Source organism: Podarcis cretensis (genome assembly GCF_951804945.1).
Source record: "Podarcis cretensis genome assembly, chromosome: 12".
In the NCBI taxonomy this organism is placed as follows: domain Eukaryota; kingdom Metazoa; phylum Chordata; class Lepidosauria; order Squamata; family Lacertidae; genus Podarcis; species Podarcis cretensis.
Window position 1 is genome coordinate 34872502 of NC_137181.1, and position 12141 is coordinate 34884642.

The 12141-nt window shown below is 42.1% G+C and overlaps 1 protein-coding gene across 3 annotated transcripts in view; it reads left to right on the forward strand.

The window, feature by feature from the left end:
- ABCB5 (ATP binding cassette subfamily B member 5) overlaps window positions 1–12141 on the forward strand; it is a 54098-nt gene that overhangs the window by 26456 nt on the left and 15501 nt on the right. For all 3 annotated transcript variants that reach the window (XM_079947886.1, XM_079947885.1, XM_079947887.1), the window contains 7 exons: window positions 366–479; window positions 2227–2337; window positions 3061–3186; window positions 4789–4992; window positions 7366–7536; window positions 8340–8501; window positions 9980–10237. In XM_079947886.1, coding sequence (XP_079804012.1) covers window positions 366–479; window positions 2227–2337; window positions 3061–3186; window positions 4789–4992; window positions 7366–7536; window positions 8340–8501; window positions 9980–10237 — 1146 coding nt within the window. The remainder of the gene's footprint in view (window positions 1–365; window positions 480–2226; window positions 2338–3060; window positions 3187–4788; window positions 4993–7365; window positions 7537–8339; window positions 8502–9979; window positions 10238–12141) is intronic.

Genomic DNA, 12141 nt, shown 5'->3' on the forward strand with positions numbered 1-12141 from the left:
AACCCCCTTGCAATGCAGGAATCCTTTTGCCCAGCGTGGGTTTTGAACTCATGGCCCTGAGTACAAGTCTCTTGCTCTACAGACTGAACAATTCAACTGCTCTTTCCATTGGACACAATAGCTAGACTACATAGGAGGTTTTTAATAGCTGAAGAAACTTAAGAGAGGGGAGAAATGTTTGTAAAAGTGTTTCTGCTGTAAACAAAATTAAAAAGTTCATGTTAACTTGGAGGTAAGTTGCATGTGTTCAGTGAGGTTTATTTCCAGGCATAGAATTGCAGTTGTAATTGTTGTGGTACTGCATTAACTGATGGCAAATCCCTAGTTTTCAAATGTTAATTATTTCAACCATTTCCTCACTGTAGGTGTTCTTTTCTGTGATTGTTGGCGCATTTTCCATTGGACAAGCCTCCCCAAATTTGGAGAGTGTGGCTAATGCTCGAGGAGCAGCCTATGAAGTCTTTAGTATTATCAGGAAGGTATTTATTGGCTGGGATGTATAATATCATCTAATTAACTAATTACCTAGTATCACACAGGCTCTTATAGAAGGTTATGAATTATCCTAATCCATTTCTTGAATCAGCATTGCACATATGGGAAAAATTGGATTTTAAAACAAACAAACCCATTAGTATCCCTTTATATATAGTTATGGCTTTAAAACAGAAAAATGCAACGAGTTTGGGCGACATGTGGGATAACAAGATTTAATGATGTGTTTACAGATGGATTGTGGGCAACTATAGCACTGAGAAATTCTCAGGACTCGAGAAACGCAATGGTCAGCAAGGCGGCTCAGGTAGGGTGGCATTGCTGGCTCAACCTTCCAATGCCAAGCATCACTGCTGATTTCTGAGAGAGAAGAGTGGGACACAGGGAACTCAGCAGCAATATACGGTAACACTTCTGCTGCTGTGCTGAGCTCCTTGCCCCTTTCAGGAACTGGCAGCAACACTCAGCACCGGGAAGGAAAGGGAGCAACAGCATTCTACATTTGCCGCCTTCTTGCTGCTCACTGCAATTTGGATAGCCAAGCTTCCTGGAAGCACCCCAAATTGGCTTACACAATAGGGTAGGAATTATATTTCATGCATATCAGTTAATATCTTGACCCTGCTGCACTGAATTGAAATTTCAGCCTTAACGACATAGGAAAACAGCCAAGTAAACAGCTATTTTCGTGGAGGAGGGTCAAGCTATTAACTGATATGCATGAAATTTCAGATATAGCTATATAATCCCTAGTGTAGTAAGATAAGACCTTTGGAGCAGGCATTTTTTTAAAAAAAAGTTTTTTATGAACCGCCCTATTACACAATTATCACAAAATACAGCTTTTATCTTCACAACAGCCCTTTGGGGTAGGCCAGGCTGAGAGAAAATGACTGGCCCAAGGTCAGCCAGTGAGCTTCGTGGCCAAGTGAGGATTTGAACATGGGCCTCCCCAGTCTTAATCCAGAACTCTAACCACTACACCATGCTAACAAGAAAGGAGTCACCTCAGCCTTGTGCTTTAGCCCACAAATAATCATTCCTCAGGTAAAAGGTAAAGGTAAAGGGACCCCTGACCATTAGGTCCAGTCGTGGCCGACTCTGGGGTTGCGGTGCTCATCTCGCTTTATTGGCCAAGGGAGCCGGTGTACAGCTTCTGGGTCATGTGGCCAGCATGACTAAGCCACTTCTGACGAACCAGAGCAGCACACGGAAACGCCGGTTACCTTCCCGCCAGAGCGGTACCTATTTATCTACTTGCACTTTGACGTGCTTTCAACCTGCTAGGTTGGCAGGAGCAGGGACCGAGCAATGGGAGCTCACCCCGTCTCAGGGATTCGAACCGCCGACCTTCTGATCGGCAAGGCCTAGGCTCTGTGGTTTAACCCACAGTGCCACCCGTGTCCCTTCATTCCTCAGGAGCACTCATATATTTATTTATGAGGTATTAAAATAAAGTAGCTGCAGCAAACTGGCTTTTTCGCTACTTTATTTTCCATAAGTATATTATGCAAGTTGTGATCTTTGAACTTCATTGTGAATCCTGTTCCCCGCCATCTGAAATGGCAGTTCTGGTTTCCAGAAATACAGCCCTTTTGGAAGAGAAGAGAGTCGTGCAGTATTTTAAAGAGTGAACTGGCCTGTTTGTTTATCATTAGACATAAAATGAAGAACATGCCTGTGTTATGCCACAGTTACAGAAATGTATCTTACTTCCAATTTTCTTTCCAGCCACGCCCCATAGATAGCAGTTCCAGTGAGGGGTTCAAGCCAGACAAACTGCGAGGAGAGATTGAATTCAAAGACATCTGTTTCAGCTATCCCTCAAGGCCTGATACTCAAGTAAGCTTTTCTTTTTTTTTCCCCTCTTTTTGGTTGTTTCGGGTATTTAAGGAAATGTGCATTACTGATTTACTGCATGTTCAAATAAGTGCTGATAGGTTTTGTTAAAATATATCACTAGGATTGGACGCAGGTGGCGCTGTGGGTTAAAGCCTCAGCGCCTAGGGCTTGCCGATCGAAAGGTCGGCGGTTCGAATCCCTGCGGCGGGGTGCGCTCCCGCTGCTCGGTCCCAGCGCCTGCCAACCTAGCAGTTCGAAAGCACCTCCGGGTGCAAGTAGATAAATAGGGACCGCTTTATAGCGGGAAGGTAAACGGCGTTTCCGTGTGCGGCTCTGGCTTGCCAGAGCAGCGATGTCACGCTGGCCACGTGACCCGGAAGTGTCTCCGGACAGCGCTGGCCCCTGGCCTCTTAAGTGAGATGGGCGCACAACCCCAGAGTCTGTCAAGACTGGCCCGTACGGGCAGGGGTACCTTTACCTTTACCTTTATCACTAGGATTGCTGTTGTTTAACAAAATAAAAATATCAGCAACTAAATCAGGTGTTTGCATTCAGAACACAGCATGTGTTTTTGAGATACAGCAACCATGTCTCTGTTAACATGTTTCATTTTTAGGGTGTTGTTCATCGATCAAATCACCCTGAAGGCTTCTGTGATCTCTGGGTTGTTGTTGTTTTATTTCATTGTGTTTTAAATGTTTAAATGTTTGTGAATAATTCCAGATTCTCAAAGGTCTGAGCTTAAAAATCCAGCCTGGGAAAACTATTGCTCTTGTTGGTTCCAGTGGTTGTGGGAAAAGTACCACAATTCAGCTATTGCAGAGATTCTACGATCCCGCTGAAGGAGAGGTATGTTTTGACGGAACCATAGCTGTTCAATTTTCAGTGTCACAAGTTGCAATTTGCTATATGAAAAAGCACTGAAATTTTTGGTTGGAAGTCATTGCTGTAAGAGATTAATCTGTGCTTTTGCCCCTGTGTTAAGTAATCCCATTTTAAATACTTTCACTAAATTTAAGAGCAATTCTTAGACTGTGCTTCCTGCTTCTGGTCATTTAGTTTACATATTATTTCAGCAGAATAAAAATGGTCACAAATGATTCCCCCCCCCAAAAAAATACTACTAACATTTTCATTTATATATATTATACATATATACATACATGACTATATTTTTGATATTACACTCTACACAGATAATATTTTTGTTAAAATTAATCTTATAAATTCTCTGAATTATTTGGCCTTCCTTTACTTAAAGTTCTTCTTTGCCCAAATCTGCTGTGCCCTTATCTGAAGATAGTTCCTTCCCTCAATCCTTGACATTTACTCTTTCTGCTGTCTGATCTCCACCTTTAGTTTTGGGCCATGAATTTGGATTATTTTCAACCTTTGAAAATGTCAACTTAAGATTCCTTTCCATCTCGTGTAGCTCTTCAATAATTTTAACTGTCAGCCATTGTCCTTATTGAAAGTCTAAACAGAATGCCCCATCTCTATTTAATTTTTTTATTCCTTAATTGATATCTTAGAAATTTAAACTCATAGGGGGTTTAGTAAGAACATCAGGATGAATATAGATAATATTTCAATATCATGACCTTCAGCTGATAATTTTTCACCCACCTAGTTAAAATAGTTAATGGCCTCTTATTCTCATAAGCTAATAAACTTGACCATAATGTAGCTTAGAAATATTCTCCATATTTGGCTAGCACCCAGCCTGAATGCTACCTTTATATTATTGGATCAGAACTGAATTTCTCTTGCATATTTCTTGCTGAAGTTATTCTAAATTGTCTCTGGCTTTATCTAATCCCACTTCCAACTCCCAATTTGTAGTTTTTGCTTTTCTTAGCAATGCCTTGTCCTCTTTTTGATTTTGTTGCCCTTTCTTACCTTCATGACCTACTGTAGTCTCAAGTCAATAATACAGTATGCTATTCTTATTGAAACTAATTGCCTAAATACAAAAAAATCATATTAAGAAGGTTCATAAGATTTGGCCAGGGCAAGTATGTATGTACATATGTGTCAACATTTTAGCTTGCTTTTCCCTTAATGAAATAGGCTGCATTCAAGCAATCATAATAAGATATGAACAAACATCATTTCCCCTCTTCACCCTCCCTTTGCAATTGAGTAAACAAACCGAGAAGTCATCTGTTATGCTCGAACCAGGAAACTGTGGTCAGTGGTTTCCAAACAAGTCTGGATCTGAAGCCAACTTTAAATCATAGTTTCATATCCAGACTTCTTTAAAAGCAAATAACCACAGTTTTGTGGTTCAGGTGTAATGGAAAACTATAGCTTATTGGAGTATATTTATCCCTGCATCATCTGTAAAGTTACAAGTTATCTAAGAAATTTTATCTGAATGTAGCTATTAACTACACCCATTTTAAAACCTGCTTTTGTGACCTCTTACAAATTGCTACATCTTTATCCCAGATAACCATAGATGGACATGATATCCGGACACTCAATCTCAAGTGGATGAGAGAAAACATTGGCATTGTAAGCCAGGAACCCGTATTGTTTGCTACTACAATAGCAGGCAACATCCGCTACGGCAGAGAGGATGTTACTGATGCTGATATTGAGCAAGCAGCAAAAGAAGCTAATGCTTACGACTTCATATCCAAACTTCCTGATGTGAGTACCTGAACTGTCACATTCTCTGTTATGATCTGGAGAACTTCGTTCCTACATGTGCAAGGATTTACACGTGTCAGCTTTTAAACTACAATCGTACCTTGGATCTCAAACACCTTGATTCCTCAACAAATTGGCTCCTGAACGATCGAAACCCAGAAGTGAGTGTTCCGGTTTTCAAACGATTTTCGGAAGCCGAACATCTGCCGCGGCTTCCGATAGGCTGCAGGACGCTACTGCAGCCCATCAGAAGCCGCGCCTTGGTTTTCAAACAGTTTCGGGAGTCGAATGGACTCCCGGAACGCATTCTGTTCGAGAACCAAAGTACGACTGTATTGCTAATTGTTTTTCACTCCAGTAGATGGACAAAGGATTTTTCTTTTTTAAAACAACAACATAGCTGTACATCTGGCTGTGGGAGGGGGGGGCACTGGAGTGAGTGGAAATGCCCCTCTGCTCAGCTCTGAAGCTAAACTGGCCTCCTGTCACCGGTCCAAAACAGGGCATTTGGGGAAGTCAGTCCAGGAACCACTCTTACTTCCATCGCATGATCGAGCCCAACCATTGGCAGATTAATCTTTAGTCTTGGCAGGTTATCCTGCCCTGCAGTGTGGTTGTCCGGGGAATTTACAATGGCTGGCTGCTGGGAGGTGATTTCTCACTACTCTGGGAATGGAGGGTAGCCCGCGAGGGGCCACAACCACTGCCCACCTAGAGCTGGGTAAGCAGCTATTTTCTCACACACACACACCCTTGGCCACAAATACCTTGAGCTGCAGATGGAGCAGTGCCCTGCTGCTCTGCAAAACCTCACCAGAGGAGCTTTTACATGTAAACAACAACCAAAGCTTCAAAAGTACTATAATGGTTTCAATAATCTTTCTTCAATTTTAGATGTGCTCATACGAGTCTAATCTCAGCAAGCTGAGATAAGGAAGAGCACCCTCTCCCACACTTCCTGTTCACTTCCTGTTCCCTTTCCAGATTCTGAGTCACTTCTCTTAGATTCATTACTCATGAAACAATGCATACTTGTAATTAAAGTGTTTCTTTAATAATGGCCACCATTTTCTCTCTTTTTCTTTGCTGGAACGACCTTTGGCTTACGCAGATTCTATAGGCAAACTGTTAAATTACTGATTGCATGCATATTCATTATTATCACAGATATGCTTCAGAAAGCTTCTTAAATCAAATTCTTTGTTCCTATATTTTCTGGATATCCAGTCCTCTTCAAATGTGTGGCTTAGATGAGTCATTGTTTAATTTGGTTAATCATTGAGATGGCTCCAGTCAACCAATCCTTTGCTTCCTTTTGATAACAGAAAAACTTATTCTTAGCAAATGGCATATTCAATCTTACAGGACACACTGGTGAATCCAGTGTGAATAGCTAACCAAATTATTTAGACTGTTCACACAAATGAAGAAACCCGTTTTATTACTGGAGTGCCAATATAGCACTTTCGCCCCTTCTTCTCTCCATTGGGAAAGTTTCCAGGTATTGTTAGCTAAATCTGTCCCTGATACAAAGGTAAAGGGACCCCTGACCATTAGGTCCAGTCACGGACGACTCTGGGGTTGCGGCGCTCATCTCACTTTATTGGCCAAGGGAGCTGGCGTACAGCTTCCAGGTCATGTAGCCAGCATGTCTAGGCCGCTTCTGGTGAACCAGAGCAGTGTCTGGAAATGCCGTTTGCCTTCCCGCCAGAATGATACCTATTTATCTACTTGCACTTCATGCTTTCGAACTGCTAGGTTGGCAGGAGCAGGGACAGAGCAACGGGAACTCACCCCATCACGGGGATTCGAACCACCAACCTTCTAATCGGCAAGCCCTAGGCTCAGTGGTTTAACCCACAGCGCCACCTGCGTCCCAGATATTTACAGATAAATCTGTTATTAGCACCATCTGTGCTGCAAGTAATAAGTCCTTATGGTCATGAGCAGGGGTCAGCAAACTTTTTCAGCAGGGGGCCAGTCCACTGTCCCTCAGACCTTGTGTGGGGCTGGACTATATTTTGAAGGGGGGGAGAATGAATTCCTATGCCCCACAAATAACCCAGAGATGCATTCCAAATAAAAGGACACATTCTACTAATGTAAAAACACACTGATTCCCGGACCGTCCACGGGCCGGATTTAGAAGGCGATTGGGCTGGATCCGGCCCCTGGGCCTTAGTTTGCCTACCCATGCTCATGAGGTATGATACCCTGAAAACAGAAATGAAAGCTCCTTTGCTGAACGTTACTGAATGTTTTGTGTTTGGCTGTAGAGTGTTACTTCTACGCAGCATCACCTTTTCTTGTTTGTAACTAAGAGTGGAAACTCTAATGTGATTCAGTCTGATTTCTGTGCTTTGAATTTCCCAGAAATTTGACACCATGGTTGGTGAAAGGGGAGCTCAGCTGAGTGGAGGACAGAAACAACGTATAGCAATTGCTCGTGCCCTAGCCAGGAACCCCAAGATCCTGTTGCTGGATGAAGCTACCTCTGCTCTGGATAATCAAAGTGAATCCATAGTGCAAGCAGCACTTGATAAGGTAAATAGTCTGTTATCATAGAATCGTAGAGTTGGAAGGGACCCTGAGGATCATCTAGTCCAACCCCCTGCAATGCAGGAATATTAAGCTGTCCCATAGGGGGATCAAACCTGCAACCTTGGTGCTATCAGCACCACAATTTAACCAACTGAGCTATAGTTTAAAAACTGAAGTTCCTTGAGGCATCTCCTATGCCAGTTAGAGTTTGGCCTTAAGAATATGCCTTAACCCTTGAAAAATATTATTTAGACAGAGCTTCCAAACCTGAGATTCTTTTGCCAACTAGCTTTTACTTATATGTTTAGTGTTTTTATTATACTGTGTTTTTAGGTTGTATAGCACCTTGGATTCCCCACCCCCTTATGGGTGATTTTAAAATATTTAAATAAAAACAAACAAAAATGCAAGATGCCAAAGCAGTGAGACTTGGTGTACTGTAGTGTTAACCATGTTAATTTAGCCAACACTTAGATGATAATGTGAAATCTGTAAAGGAAATGCTAAATCGGTTGAGGAAACAGCAATAATGATATGTCTAATCATGTGCTGAAAATACATTGAATGGAAATCAAATGTGAGAGATGAATTATAACTATAAAATCTAGTTAAATATAAGAGGTGATTAATAGAATTGTTGGATGTATGTTATTGGTAGTAAATAAATAATCTCTGGGACTCCTCCCTTTAGACCTTCTGCGTGCAGATGTGAGATGAACAAACTTTCTTGTGTATATGTTTCTTGTGTTTGTGTATACAAAAATGTTTGCCTTCTTCCACCCCTTTTCTTTTTTTTTTTCCTCAAGGCCAGAACTGGGCGAACCACCATTGTGATTGCTCACAGACTCTCCACCATCAGGACAGCCGACATTATTGCTGGCTTTGAGAAAGGTGTCGTTGTTGAACAGGGGACCCATGACGAGCTCATGGCACATAAGGGAGTCTACTATGCGCTTGTAATGCAGCAGGTAATGAGCCATCGTGGCCCAGTTTACACATAATGCTAAACCCATGGGTCAGCATAATGGGAACTCAGAGAAAGAGGTTGGACCAGGTGAAGCATGGAAGTACGCAGGGCTTTGTGGCAGGCAGGTGAGAGACTAGAGATCCTTTTCACAGTTAAGAGTGTTGGGAAAGATGGCAGGTTGCCAAAGAAGCGAAACCATTGCAATGGACCACTTTTGTAAGGTTTGTATCATGCTATTGCACCTACCATTTGGGTTTGCCTTTTCTCCCAATTATATTCCCTGTGTCGAATGAAGGTGCTTGAAACAGCTAAGCATTCACCCTTGGTGGGCACAGCAGTGGTGGTTAAAAGCTAACTTGCACACAAATGGGGATACTCAAGAGGAACAGCACATGCTTGTCTTTGCCAGATGTTGTTTGCTTCTCTAGTGTAACATAACAAAGAATTCATATACAGTGGTACCTCGGGTTAAGAACTTAATTTGTTCCAGAGGTCCATTATGACCTATGGGTCGTATCAAGTCATGCAAGAGGTTTTTTGTAGAGAGGGGCCAGACCCTCCCCATTGTCTTTTTTAAAAATGGGAGTTAGTTAGTTAGTTAGTTAGTTAGTTAGTTAGTTAGTTAGTTATTTCCTGTCCTTCACACTTACAACCATAAAAAATAAGGTGGGTCCTAAAAACCTATGCCTCAAATGCTGAAAGCCACTGTAATTCCACAACACTAAGATGTTTCTTATGCCCCTCAAATGTCCATTTTTCATAATAATAATAATAATCCTCTCTTTCCCCCCCCCTTCTTTATTGATGATTCCCATAAGTCCCCTGCTGTGATTCTGTGATGCTCGGAATACCCCACAAAAAAAACCCCCAATCATTTGGTCATGCCAACTTTGATATAGGGCCCCAGTTGACGTAGTTGACCATGCGTAAGTGTGGCCCTCAGCCTTTAAACGGTTATTTCTACCCATCTGCCCAGATAACACCCAAGCAAAGTTAGAGATTAAACTGGTGCTTACTTCTGTCTGTGTCTGTTTCTGAGAACTACTGTACTGGGTAGTTTTATTTGTTTTAATTCCACTTTCATTGATATAGGCAAGTACTTTTCAGTTAGGGGTGCTCTACATGTTCAGGAAAAGCATGTAGTAAAAGTTCCATAGATTTCAGAGCAGAAGTGTGAGAGCCTGTTTAAATACTTTTGTCAAAAACTCATTGCACGTTTAAAAAGGGGGAACACCTTCATGTATGAAAAGAAAGACTATGCTAGAATCCTTTTATTGAATATCTCTTGGGCAACTAGTTTTGGAATGGAACCCAAAAATGACACCACCACCCAAAAAATCTGGAATTGCGCCACTTCAGAATGCACCACATGCTTTTCTGTGTACAGAGATTTGATCATTGTACATAGTAATTAAATACGTTTCTCTTGATATTTTCCATGGGTAATGAATTTTCTTGGCTAATTCCTTTTTACCTTAGTGCTATGGCGGAGATGATCAAAGCGATGAAACAGTAGAAGAAACAGATTTTGAGACTGAGGAAGATGATGACGACTCTGAGGATGATTATCTAAATGACGTGGAGGCCAGTGTCTTGGAAAATCCTGTTGGTGGCACAGAATTAGCTAAGGGAGGAAGCTTCCGTAAACGCAGCCTCAGTAGGGCTTCTACGAAAAGATACTCTGACAGGAAGAAGAGGAAGAGGAGGAAGAAGAAGAAAGGGAAGAAGAAGAAAGTGGTTGGTGCTAAGATTAATTCTTAACATGCCTTGTGAGAATAGCATAAAATTTAGAACAGAACATTCCATTTTTGTTAAAATGGTAGTGCATTGTGTTTCTTATACATCATGCTAGACCTGACTACTGTTCAGTTTCAGCTTTCATGAACTCCATAATCCATATTCTTTTTATTGGTGCATGTATGTTGGCTGAGAGGGACGCAGGTGGCGCTGTGGGTTAAAGCCTCAGCGCCTAGGGCTTGCCGATCGAAAGGTCGGCGGTTCGAATCCCTGCGGCAGGGTGCGCTCCCGCTGCTCAGTCCCAGCGCCTGCCAACCTAGCAGTTCGAAAGCACCTCCGGGTGCAAGTAGATAAATAGGGACCGCTTACCAGCGGGAAGGTAAACGGCGTTTCCGTGTGCGACTCTGGCTCGCCAGAGCAGCGATGTCACGCTGGCCACGTGACCCGGAAGTGTCTCCGGACAGCGCTGGCCCCTGGCCTCTTAAGTGAGATGGGCGCACAACCCCAGAGTCTGTCAAGACTGGCCCGTACGGGCAGGGGTACCTTTACCTTTACCTTTTATGTTGGCTGAGGTTTAAATATAAAGTCTCTATCTGTCAGGCGGCTGCAAGCAACTTCTACAGCCGGTTGCCAGGAACGTACAAAGACAAGGAAAAGTTTCTTAGCATCCGCTTTTTATTCAGTATTTACAGAGAGAGGCTTTGGAACCCAGCCTCTCGGATAATGGCGTTGTCCCAAGTAAATCTCTACACACACCCTTCTCCCCCACTTCCTCATTTGTCATCAGCATCACACCGCTTAGTGGCATCTGTCTTCAAGCTCTTTGCTCTCCTACTTTTAAGGCTCACCGGGTTCTGGGAGATGGTGGGTCTGGAATGCTTTCTAGTGATAACGTGTCATCCAGCTTCTGCTCCAGCTCTGCCTGCTCCTTCTCTCCCATTATTTCCCAACTTTCCCCCTCATCTTCCTCTGGGCTCTGACCTCCCTCCCTCTGGAAGGGTCAGACTGGGGAGTCAGTCTCCACCATTGCTCCTCTGCCCAGTCCCTGACACTATCACTCAGAGATAATCTTTCATTAACTCTCTACAGGGATCAGTTTGGTTTTTTTTTTATAATATTTATTAAAAATTTTAAAACCATAAAAAACATACATAATAACATAATATTTTCCAATATCCACATTTCATTCTCATCCTAGGACTTCCTCACACCTCTTGTTCCTGCATTCTAAACTCAAAATTTTACTAGCAAATTATTAAGTTGATTCCGTTCATATAATATAGTTTCCCAAGATTAAATCTCAAATTTTGGAATTTAAAATCACTCTTTTAGAGATTTAATTATAAAATACTATTTAACCAAAATTTGTCTTTTCTTCCAATTACACTTAAATTTATATTCTTTGTAGCTAATTTGTTGAAGCCATATTATTACTAATCTTACATCTTTCTTAACATTCATACAATTTACAATATTTTTGTAGATAATCCTTAAATTTCTTCCAATCCTCCTCCACCCGTTCTTCTCCCAGGTCTCGGATTCTGCCAGTCATCTCCGCCAGTTCCATATAGTCCATCAGTTGCATCTGCCATTCTTCCAGTGTGGGCAAATCTTGGGTTTTCCAGCATTTAGCGATAAGTATCCTTGCTGCTGTCGTAGCATACATAAAAAAAGTTCGATCCTTCTTTTGCACACTCTGGCCGACAATGCCCAAGAGAAAGGCCTCTGGTTTCTTAGGGAAGGTATACTTAAATACCTTTTTCAACTCATTATATATCATTTCCCAGAAAACCTTCACCCTAGGGCAAGTCCACCAGAGGTGAAAGAATGTTCCTTCAGCTTCTCTACACTTCCAACATTTATTATCAGACAAATGATATATCTTTGCAAGCTTGACTGGAGTC